The sequence below is a fragment of the Dendropsophus ebraccatus genome, chromosome 14 (genome assembly GCF_027789765.1).
Source record: "Dendropsophus ebraccatus isolate aDenEbr1 chromosome 14, aDenEbr1.pat, whole genome shotgun sequence".
Lineage (NCBI taxonomy): Eukaryota > Metazoa > Chordata > Amphibia > Anura > Hylidae > Dendropsophus > Dendropsophus ebraccatus.
The window spans coordinates 64863475-64875693 of record NC_091467.1 but is presented as its reverse complement, the minus strand read 5'-3'; the positions used below and the strand labels follow the sequence as shown (position 1 = coordinate 64875693).

The 12219-nt window shown below is 48.6% G+C and overlaps 1 protein-coding gene across 1 annotated transcript; it reads left to right on the top strand.

Moving 5' to 3' along the window:
- Positions 1-4918: 4918 nt before the first annotated feature.
- Positions 4919-12219, top strand: WDR45B (WD repeat domain 45B). The gene is made up of 10 exons (XM_069954070.1): positions 4919-5126; positions 6415-6489; positions 6979-7080; positions 7341-7428; positions 7781-7875; positions 8146-8336; positions 8814-8899; positions 8979-9080; positions 10031-10152; positions 10848-12219. Exons 1-10 carry the CDS (start codon positions 5060-5062, stop codon positions 10952-10954), a joined length of 1035 nt encoding a protein of 344 aa, XP_069810171.1. The 5' UTR covers positions 4919-5059; the 3' UTR covers positions 10955-12219.

Genomic DNA, 12219 nt, shown 5'->3' with positions numbered 1-12219 from the left:
CCAAAGATTTAGGTTAGTGCACAGTGGTGCAGAGCTGGCAGAGAATAGGCATGGTGCACAATTATCTCAGCTCTTTCAAGCAATTGGTTGGGGTCTGAACACCTAGACTCCGGCTGATCCAACTTTTTGATGGGTCTCCTATATCCGCATAATAGAGGCCAAGTTCTAGGTCAGGGGTAGGGAACCTTGGCCCTCCAGCTGTTGCAAAACTACAACTCCCATCATGCCTGGACAGCCAAAGCTTTAGCTTTGGCTGTCCAGGCATGATGGGAGTTGTAGTTTTGCAACAGCAGGAGAGCCATGGTTTCCTACCCCTGTTCTAGGTCATTATATGTTCTGGATTGAAGATTTATGACCCCAGGACCGGACCTCCATGTAAGTAGCCCTCTAATACTGACGCCACCCGCACTACATAATCCCACTCCTGTGATCTGGCTCTGGCTTTCCTATATATTTGTATGATACAGTGCAGACTCTCAGAACATGCTGGGAGTTGTAGTTCTGACATCATCCATCGATGAACCACTCCCAGCAGCTGCACCCCAGTTGAGTATGTGAGAGTGAAGGTTTTACAGCATTTGTTTCCCACTCATGTAGGATTGTGATGGAAAGTGCCGGCACCAGAGGAGTAACCATGGAAACAGGCAAGCCGGACACAATGCTAGATGTGTGATAGAGCAATAACCAAGGTGATGCTGAACGGAGACGTGACCCAGGAAAACAGGACACCGACGTGATTAATGCGCCAAACTATGACTGCGGCATAAAGAAAGAAGATACAAGATGCTGCAGAGCTGCACTCAATATTCTGCTGGTGGGGTCACTGTGTACATACATTATATTACTGATCCTGAGTTACATCCTGTATTATACCCCAGAGCTGCACTCACTATTCTGCTGGTGCGGTCACTGTGTACATACATTACATTACTGATCCTGAGTTACATCCTGTATTATACTCCAGAGCTGTAATCACTATTCTGCTGGTGGAGTTACTGTGTACATACATTACTGATCCTGTACTGATCCTGAGATACATCATGTATTATACTCCAGAGCTGCACTCACTATTCTGCTGGTGGAGTTACTGTGTATATACATTACATTACTGATCCTGAGTTACATCCTGTATTATACTCCAGAGCTGCACTCATTATTCTGCTGGTGGAGTCACTGTGTACATACATTACATTACTGATCCTGAGTTACATCTTGTATTATACTCCAGAGCTGCACTCACTATTCTGCTGGTGGGGTCACTGTGTACATAAATTACATTACTGATCCTGAGTTACATCCTGTATTATACCCCAGAGCTGCACTCACTATTCTGCTGGTGGAGTCTCTGTGTACATACATTACATTACTGATCCTGAGTTACATCCTGTATTATACCCCAGAGCTGCACTCACTATTCTGCTGGTGGGGTCACTGTGTACACACATTACATTACTGATCCTGAGTACTTGCCTTTGTAGGTTTCCTATCAGCAGTTTACACTCGCCCTTGTGTGTCTATAGTGTAAACCATTCCACCTGCTGTAGGTTATTTCTATGTATATGACGCCCAAGGTCACAAGAAGTAAATCATCCATAACATCAGGTGACATGAGAGAAGAGATTCACCATACAGGAGGAGCCTTCTGGGTCATGCTGGGAGTTGTAGTACTGTTGACCAGTGCAATGTTATTAGGGTTTTTTTGTACGTTTTTTTTTATTGGTATATAAAGCTTAGGAGACAGGAGAAAGGTAGCCCTAGCAATACTTTCAGCTTTTAAAGGGGTTATCCAGCGCTACAAAAACATGGCCACTTTCCCCCTACTGTTGTCTCCAGTTCAGGTGCGGTTTGCAATTAAGCTCCATTTACTTCAATGGAACTGAATTTCAAAACCCCACCCAATCTGGAGACAATAGTAGGGGGAAAGTGGCCATGTTTTTGTAGCACTGGATAACCCCTTTAAATGGACTTCCATTACAGATTGTGAGGCCCAGGCTTCCCCCTGGTCAGTCTGGTTAGGCCCAGGCTTCCTCTTGGTCTGTCTGGTGAGGCCCGGCCTTCCCCTTTGACTATCTGATGAGGCCCGGCCTTCCCCTTTGACTATCTGGTGAGGCCCAGGCTTCCTCTTGGACTATCTGGTGAGACCTGGGCTCCCCCTTGGACTATGCGGTGAGACCTGGGTATCCCCTTGGACTATCTGGTGAGGCCCAGGCTTCTCTTTGGTCAGTCTGGTGAGGCCCAGGCTTCCCCTTGGACTATCTGGTGAGGACTGGACTTCCCCTTAGTCAGTCTTACCCGGGTCTTACTTTGGTCTGTTGGGTGAGGCTTCAGGTCTGAGAAGCGCTGCTGTAGACCACTGTACACTTTGCCCCTCAGGAATCAGAAGATTAGAAAACATGACATGAATAGAGTTTGTGGATAGTGTTAAACATCAGAATCCAAAATGGCGCCCACCGTGTTATACATACACAGAAAGGGGCTAAAAGATGCACAATAATAATAATGCTTTTATTTGTATAGCGCACACAGATTCCGCAGCACTTCACATAGTTTTTGCCAATTATTGCTCCCTGTCCCCAATAGGGCTTACAATCTAAATCCACCTATCTGTATGTTTTGGGAGGAAACCCACACAAACACGGAGAGAACATACAAACTCTTTGCAGATGTTGCCCTTGGTGGGATTTGAACCCAGGACTCCAGCGCTGTAAGGCTACTGTGCCAACCACTGAGCCACTGTGCTGCACAACCCAATAAACCAAATCCGGGTGCTAAACCCAATTATAATTGGTACTGTGCGTGATCATGTCCTCACAACAGGAATATGTAAAGTGCTAGTGCATCATCTACAGAAGCCAAAAAGCTATGTGAAGTGCGGAAAAAAACGGGCTGAAAGCAAATGACATGTGAAAATACATGAGTACAGCCACGCTATCAAATGAGGACCAGAGTGTATCACCAAGGACCAAGAGAGAACTACAGAGCCTCCAGGCCCGGAGACAGGAGCCCACGCGTTCCGTCCACAAACTGGATCCTGTAGTTGTATAACACCGTGTTATACATAAGAGGTCAGCGGTGGATGTGATATAGGATATAGATGACCCCCGCTGTGCGTTATTAATGACATGGTGCTGATATATTGGCCACCCTGTGATTAATGAGGCTTAATATGGGCGACTTCTCTACAACGCAGCTAGAGGGGGCGCAATGGAGCAGATCTTGTTATATGTTTGGCCACTGACAACCAGGCAGCTTCTTGCTGCAGCAAGACTACAACTCCCATCATGCCCAGACAGCCAGAAGTGCCGCAGGGTGAGGTAGTGGTGGGGGTGTCAGAATATGATGGGAGTTGTAGTACTGTAGCAGAGGTGGAGACACAGGTTGCTGGTATGTGAGGACATGATGGGAGTTGTAGTACTGCAGCAGAGGTGGAGACACATATTGGGGGTCTGTCAGGGCATGATGTTAGTTGTAGTACTGCAGCAGAGGTGGAGACACAGGTTGGGGGTCTGTCAGGGCATGATGGGAGTTGTAGTACTGCAGCAGAGGTGGAGACACAGGTTGGGGATCTTTGAGGACATGATGGGAGTTGTAGTACTGCAGCAGAGGTAGAGACACAGGTTGGGGATCTGTGAGGACATGATGGGAGTTGTAGTACTGCAGCAGAGGTGGAGACACAGGTTGGGGATCTTTGAGGACATGATGGGAGTTGTAGTACTGCAGCAGAGGTAGAGACACAGGTTGGGGATCTGTGAGGACATGATGGGAGTTGTAGTACTGCAGCAGAGGTAGAGACAGATTGGGGGTCTGTCAGGGCATGATGGGAGTTGTAGTACTGCAGCAGAGGTAGAGACACAGGTTGGTGGTCTGTCAGGGAATGATGGGAGTTGTAGTACTGCTGCAGATGTAGAGACACAGGTTGTTGGTCTGTCAGGGCATGATGTTAGTTGTAGTACTGCTGCAGATGTGGAGACACAGGTTGGTGGTCTGTCAGGGCATGATGTTAGTTGTAGTACTGCTGCAGTGGTAGAGACACAGGTTGAGGGTTGCACTACCATTCCTATCTAGTAACACCAACAATACATTTCAGGATGAATACTGGCGGTTGTAGTTGCACATAGATGGATAAAGGTCACGTATATGTCACACACTATATATATATATATATATATATATATACAGTGGTACCTTGGTTTAAGAGTAACTTGGTTTAAGAGCTTTTTGGTTTAAGAGCTCACAGTTTTTCTAAATTGTGACTTGGTTTAAGAGAATTGCTTTGGTGTAAGAGCTCCCTGTACTGGGTGGCAGGGGGAGTGGAGGAGGGGCATGGTCTGCATAGCGGGGTCTACAGCCCTGTACTCTGACCCAGGAAGTCTCCCTCACCTTCCAAATCATAGCAGATCCACTTCAGGCTGGGGCTTACATCAGGGGACAGGACTGTGGAGGTAATCTCTCCATAGCTGTAACCCCTCGCTCCCCGGACAGAGAGTGCTGCTATACTGTTCCCATATCTGCCCTGCTCATTCCTTCATGCTTCCTGCAGTCTCTGTCAGCCCTTGTGTTTCCCATCCTCTCCATTACTGTACAGTAACTTATAATATCACAGATTCTGCTGTTTCTGAATGTTTGTTTCATCTGTTTTACATGTTATTCAGAATAATAAATCATTATATTTGGGGTGTGGAACCAATTGTCTGCATTTCTATGATTTCTTATGGGAAAATTTGCTTTGGTTTAAGAGTGGATTTGGATTACAAGCACAGTCCTGGAACGAATTATGCTCGTAATCCAAGGCACCACTGTATTCTCTTTATTGTGCACATTGTATTATCGTTAATTTGCTGGTTTTCTCACGTTATCCTCTAATAGTCGATCGATTACTCGGCGCTCCGCCCCCTCCATCACGTGACTGGGCGCGTCGGCCGCTCGGCGCTCAGCTATCAGCCCTGCGGAAGCCGGAAGTGGCCGCTGTGTGTCAGAGAGAACGTCAGCGGCTCCCGGCGATGATGTAACTGGCAGAGCCCGGGGCCCCGACACCGAGACCGGAACCAGGACCGGAGCCATGAACCTGCTGCCCTCCAACCCGCACGGCAACGGCCTGCTGTACGCCGGCTTCAACCAGGACCATGGTGAGGAGACGGGGGTGTGGTGAGGGGAGGATGGAGGGCTCATGTACACTGAGGGTGGGGGATGTCTCCGGGTACAGCCCTGCATACTATAGGGGGCGGGATGTTTCTTTGGTGTACAGCACTGTGTACACTAGGCGTTAGTGTGTGGGGGTGTATGTGTACAGTGGGGCGGGCTGTCTGGGTACAGCATGGGGGGTACAGCCTTGTGCACAAAGCGCTGTGTATCCTGGGGGATGTCTCTGGGTACAGTGCTGTGTATACTGTCAGTGGAGGTGGGGTTCTTGGGTACAGCACTGTGTATAGTGGGGGGGGCGGCTTCTCTTTAGGGTACAGCGTTGTGTATAGTGGGGGGGGCGGCTTCTCTTTAGGGTACAGCGTTGTGTATAGTGGGGGGGGCGGCTTCTCTTTAGGGTACAGCGTTGTGTATAATGCGGGGGGTGGCTTCTCTTTAGGGTACAGCACTGTGTATAATGCGGGGGCGGCTTCTCTGTAGGGTACAGCACTGTGTATAGCGGGGGGGCAGCTTCTCTATAGGGTACAGCACTGTGTATAGCGGGGGGGTCTTTTTAGGGTACAGCACTGTGTATAATGCGGGGGGTGGCTTCTCTGTAGGGTACAGCACTGTATAATGCGGGGGGCGGCTTCTCTTTAGGGTACAGCACTGTGTATAGCGGGGGGGTCTCTTTAGGGAACAGCACTGTGTATAATGCAGGGGCGGCTTCTCTTTAGGGTACAGCACTGTGTATAATGCAGGGGGCGGCTTCTCTTTAGGGTACAGCACTGTGTATAATGCGGGGGGCGGCTTCTCTTTAGGGTACAGCACTGTGTATAATGCGGGGGGGCGGCTTCTCTTTAGGGTACAGCACTGTGTATAATGCGGGGGGTGGCTTCTCTTTAGGGAACAGCACTGTGTATAATGCAGGGGGCGGCTTCTCTTTAGGGTACAGCACTGTGTATAATGCGGGGGGGCGGCTTCTCTTTAGGGTACAGCACTGTGTATAATGCGGGGGGTGGCTTCTCTTTAGGGTACAGCACTGTGTATAATGCAGGGGGGTGGCTTCTCTTTAGGGTACAGCACTGTGTATAATGCGGGGGGTGGCTTCTCTTTAGGGTACAGCACTGTGTATAATGCAGGGGGCGGCTTCTCTGTAGGGTACAGCACTTTGTACAGTGTGGGGGGTCTCTTTGGGGCACAGCGCTGTGTATAGTTGGGGGGCATGGTATCTCTTTGGGGTACAGCGCTGTGTACACGGGGGTCAGTCGCTCGCTCACATCTTGTATCTTGCAGGATGCTTCGCCTGTGGGATGGAGAACGGCTTCCGGGTCTATAACACTGATCCGCTGAAGGAGAAGGAAAAGCAAGGTAATGGCCGCCATGTCTGGAGGTGTGCGCCCCCCGGTGGCTGCTGGGGCTTCTCTCTCTGCACCTGTGGTGTGAGACTCCGCCCCTGACACATCACATATAGCACAGGTCTGTACTATGAGTAGCCTGAGGCACAAGGGGGCGGAGCCTGACACCTGCAGGGAGTCACCCACCTGTACTGGGGCTGGATTACACCTGTGATAGAAGAGTCATAAGGGAGTCTGGTAGCTGCTGCAGTGGAGGAGAGCGCCATCTGGTGTCCACATTATAACACTGCGCACTATAAACAAGGTATATGAAAACTTTATCTACCCATTGTATACTATGCAGAGCCCATCACAGGCAGCTGGGGGCGCTACAGGCTGCATTCTCAGTACACAACAGATCACTTACGCATAAATCTTACAAGATAGAGGATGGCATTGAGTGATGTCTGCTCTGAGGCTGTGTAACCTTATGCTCAGTCATTAACCCTTTGTTTTTTTGCAGAATTCATGGAAGGCGGCATTGGCTACGTAGAGATGCTATTCCGCTGTAACTATCTCGCTCTGGTCGGGGGAGGGAAGAAGCCTAAATACCCCCCCAATAAAGGTGAGACCCTCGGAGACCTCTTGCACACCCACTAATGAAGGAGGAGACTATTCAGCCTCCATTATCATTGACAGCTCTATGGAGGAATTACGGTGGGATTGTGCAGCCCTTTAAGTCTGTGACCCCTTTGTGGCTTATGAGGGTGCCTGAAAAATCACATAGATGAGGTCTACAATTTATGGTGGGGGTCTTGACCTGGGTGGGGGACACAGGTATGTAGAACAGTTCCCGCTCTCATCTGATTGTTCTCTCTCTTGCAGTCATGATCTGGGACGACCTGAAGAAGAAAACTGTGATTGAAATTGAGTTCTCTACAGAGGTGAAGGCTGTGAAGCTGCGCAGGGACAGGTAGTACTGGTGGGGCTGTGGGGTATCATGGGGAGGGGGGGCTGCGGGGTATCATGGGGAGGGGGGGGCTGTGGGGTATCATGGGGAGGGGGGGCTGTGGGGTATCATGGGGAGGGGGGCTGCGGGGTATCATGGGGAGGGGGGGCTGTGGGGTATCATGGGGAGGGGGGGTGGCGGGGTATCATGGGGAGGGGGGGCTGTGGGGTATCATGGGGAGGGGGGGCTGTGGAGTATCATGGGGAGGGGGGGCTGCGGGGTATCATGGGGAGGGGGGGCTGCGGGGTATCATGGGGAGGGGGGGCTGCGGGTCTGTGTCCCCTGTTTCTCAGCACTGACCTCCGCTCTGTTGTAGAATCGTCGTGGTGCTGGACTCCATGATCAAAGTCTTCACTTTCACCCACAACCCCCATCAGCTCCATGTCTTTGAAACCTGCTACAATCCTAAAGGTGAGGACGGGGGAGGGGGTGGGGTCTCCATCCCTGCCGGGGGAGACTATAGAAAAATGTATAGCCCCCAGTATGGGCCTATAAATCTTTTGTCAGTGGAGTCACTCTGTAATGGGAATCCTTTCTGGGGGGCTTTGCAGGACTGTATCACACAAAGAAGTCCCTCATCTTGGGGCCTGAGTGGCCAGTTCCCCCCTCATGAGGCTAGCAGGACAACTACTCTCATCATCCGCCTATTGACTTGTAGTAACTGCTCTTCTTCCCCTCCAGGTCTGTGCGTCTTGTGTCCAAACAGCAATAATTCATTCCTGGCCTTTCCCGGAGCCCACACCGGCCACGTGCAGATTGTAGACCTGGCCAGCACTGAGAAGCCCCCCGTAGACATCCCGGCACACGAGGGCGTCCTGAGCTGCATCGCTTTAAATCTACAAGGGACCAGAATCGCAACCGCATCGGAGAAGGTGACATGTCACTGCTGTAGCGTCAGTCCAGCCATGTGCTGGATCCGTTACTAATGTCTGTTCTGTATAGATGGGACAGGATAGTGTTCCTCCTCCTGCTGGCGGACTACAACTCCTATCATGTCCGATAGCTGAAAGTATGCTTGGAAATCTAGTTCAAAGAGGAGAGACACAAGTTACAGGGCAGAGCTTTAATGTGTGTGGAGTCGGAGGGCATGATGGGAATTGTAGTTCTGCAGCAGCTGGAGAGCCGCAAGTTTCAGAGGAGACCATTAATAGTGTATGGAGGCTCAAGGCATGATGGGAATTGTAGTTCTACAGCAGCTGGAGAACACTGAGATGGTTCCTTACACCACACAACCCCATCCATACTAGGCAGACATGACTAATCGATCCTAGAAAGTCCCATTCCATACTGAGGCTGAATATTTATGCTCTCTCCACTACATGGTAACATCTCCAACTCTGCGCTTCCAGGGAACTCTCATCCGGATATTCGACACGACATCTGGACACTTAATTCAGGAGCTGCGCCGAGGGTCACAGGCTGCAAACATTTACTGGTGAGGAGAACAACGAGGAAGGGCTTCTGGGTAATGGGACATGTATGTATCACTGTGATCAGCTCTTTCTGTCTTGTAGCATAAACTTCAATGAGGACGCCTCTCTGATCTGCGTCTCCAGCGATCACGGGACTGTGCACATCTTTGCAGCAGAGGATCCCAAGCGAAACAAACAGTCCAGGTAAGCTAAAGCCGTCCAGGCATGATGGGAATTGTAGTTTTGTTCTGAAGTTTCTCCATTCCGAGTTTAGATGGTCACTTCAGTGATTCATTCTACATCTTCTTAGGGGTCAAAGTTGGAGTTTCAAGGGGTACTCCAGCAGAATTTATTTTTCTTTTAAATCAACTGGTGTCAGAAAATTATTTAGATTAGTAATTTACTTTTATTAAAAAAATATCAAGTCTTCCAGTACTTATGAACTGCTGCATGTCCTGTAGGAAGTGGTGTGTTCTTTCCATTGTGACACATTGCTCTCTGCTGCCACATCTACTCTCTAGGCTAGAAAAATAAACCACTTCCTGCAGGACATACAGCAGCTGATAAATACTGGAAGACTTGAGATTTTATTTATAGAAGTAAGTTACAAATCTCCGACACCATTTGATTTTTTTTTAAAGATATTTTTTTTTTGTTTGTTTTTGTTGGAGTACCCCTTTCATATCTCCAGCATGAAAATAATTTCAGGCACCACTAGGGGGAGCTCATTCCATATAGATTGACCCAACAGTAAAGTTGGCCATACGCCTTTAATAACTTGCGCATACACGGGTATGTTCTGCACAACAGATCAGTCCTGTGTTCCCTTGGGGTACTCAACCGAATTTCTTTTATTTTTCTTTCAAATCAACTAGTTTCTGAAATGTATATAGATCTGTAATTTACTTTCTATTTAAAAATGTTAAGTGTTCCAGTACTTATCAGACACCAGTAGATTTGGAAGAAAAAAAAATGTCGCCAGAGTACCCCTTTAAAGCTTTATGCAAGGCCCTTCCCCTGGTCACCCTAGTCTGGCATAGGACAGTGTGGATGACCCTTTATATAGGAGATGAACCGATAACACGTTTACCTTTCTATCTGACATTTTCCATTTCTGTTGTCATGATGGCCGCTTCTCTCTCGTCTCGTTTCAGTTTGGCCTCCGCCAGCTTCCTCCCCAAGTACTTCAGCTCTAAGTGGAGCTTCTCCAAGTTTCAGGTTCCCTCTGGGTCGCCTTGTGTTTGTGCCTTTGGAACAGAACCAAACTCTGTCATAGGTGAGTGGGGTCTGGGGGCAACATGGGTCATACGGTAGAGGATTGATAGTCGCCATGTGTGGAGCCCATAGGGGGCATTGATAATGGGGGAGTGAAGCTGTCAGTCAGTCACATGACATAAGCTGAACCCTATTTCTCATTAGGGTGAATACAGCGTCATCTGAGGTACATATGAGGAAACTTCTCACATCCATTTCCTCCATCTCCGCTTGTATAGGATAAGGAGAACAAGGTTGTGGCTGTGTACCAGACTGCTGGGACCCCAACTGCTCCTCATAACAGGTGCCCCCACATTGACTGGAGCACTCACTGTGCCTGTACTCCATTCACTTTCTATGAGGCCATTGAGAGTTTGAGTTTAGCGCTTAGAATGAATAGAGCTCAGGCACAGGGAGTGCTCATTGTGGGGGGCGAGTTGTGTCCCTGGTGCTTATCCCCCCCACATAGGGGATAACAAGTGGAGATGGGAAAACCCCTTAGTCTGGGCAGGTCTACATCTACCAGTTGATGTAATATGGCAGGGATAAGAGAAGGATCCACTTATAACAGCCGGTCTGATGACATGCATAAGGCTCTAAGGCCCCCCCAGTGCTTGTGTGTATGCTGTGGAGGACGGGGTCGGTAAATGCTCGTGTGGATGCAGCTTTGGCTGTGACTGTAGGATGACCCAGAATCCTTTGTTTCCTCTCTTGCAGCTATCTGTGCTGACGGCAGCTACTACAAATTCCAGTTCAACCAGAAGGGCGAGTGCACGCGAGACGTCTACGCGCAGTTTTTAGAAATGACAGATGACAAGCTCTGAGCCTCTCTGTGGAAGGAACGGACTCCATGTCAGGATCTCAGCAGTAACGTGGGGGATGGGGGGGGGACGTGGAATTTCCGTTTCACCCCATGGACGGACTGAAGAAAACTCCATTACATTGTTTTTTTTAACAATCTGTTTGGGTCTCATGCAGTTTTATCTCTAAATCAGTCGCTTTATCCCTCCCCCTCCCGGTAGCGGCGAGGATTGCGTACTCCTTTAATTCCTGCCACAGACTGCATTGATTTAATGGAGATTAACACTCGTAGATGAAGAAGACTCCTTGCGTTCTAGAACGTTCTGGATAAAATGTACATCACAGTATTAATGGTGGGACTGATATACATCGGTTTATCCCGTACTATTATATATATATAATACACATCGTAGAGAAAGAAAACTCCTATCATTGCAACCCCCTCCCATGCAGTGCATATTGTGACCTTGTCCTGTTCATGTCGCTGATGGGTTGTTACAATGTATCGGGGAAAGTAAGAGCCCACAGACTGCTGCTGTGATTTAAAGGGGCTCTCCACCTTCTGACCTGAAATAGGTTGCTAGGGACATACTGCCTGTCAATGTAAGTAAAGATTGGTTGCTATGGATACTGCCCAATAGAGGTCACTCCATCCCGTCCCCCATACAGTATTCATCAGATCTTTCTAATCAATCTGATGGGCAATCGACTATACAGCCTGAAAAGACTATTCGTGATTGGCTCCTACTTGTCCTCAGTCGTTACTAATCACTACAGTTGTATCAGTAAATCCGCTTGATCCTCAGCACATGCAGTTTTGGCCCAATCAGAAGTCAGATCAGGAAGAGTGCACATAAGGATCCGTATGAAGATTTCTCGCGCAGACACTGCCATTTTTATCCAGAGGCCATGGCTGGTATTGCAGCTGCAGTGCCCAATATGATCTCTGTACAAAAGTGGTGCTATTTCTGCAAGGCAGCTCAGACCACAACACACTAACTCAACCACTAATAATGGTCTAGCCCCTGTAAGAAGTGGTTTATACCAAGTGCATTATACTGGAGGGGTGAGAATCCAGTGAGGGGAGGGATTGTGCCGCCGTCTCCATAGGGCGTCGATCCTGTACCTGACCATAGTACTAAACTTTTTATTTTAGATTTGGAGTGTTTTATTTCTGCATGTGGCTTAGTGCAATTAATCATGTTTTTTCTTTTTCTTGTTTTGCACAAATGTTTGTAAGATATGTTAATGCTTTTTAATAAAAGAAAAAAGTCAAATCACACGATCA

Excerpts from the sequence above, each read along its gene's own strand:
- WDR45B (XM_069954070.1), top strand. The coding sequence starts at position 5,060 with ATGAACCTGCTGCCCTCCAACCCGCACGGCAACGGCCTGCTGTACGCC. Across the intron at positions 7,081-7,340 it reads TAAATACCCCCCCAATAAAG|TCATGATCTGGGACGACCTG; the intron begins GTGAGACCCTCG and ends TCTCTCTTGCAG. Across the intron at positions 7,876-8,145 it reads AACCTGCTACAATCCTAAAG|GTCTGTGCGTCTTGTGTCCA; the intron begins GTGAGGACGGGG and ends CTTCCCCTCCAG.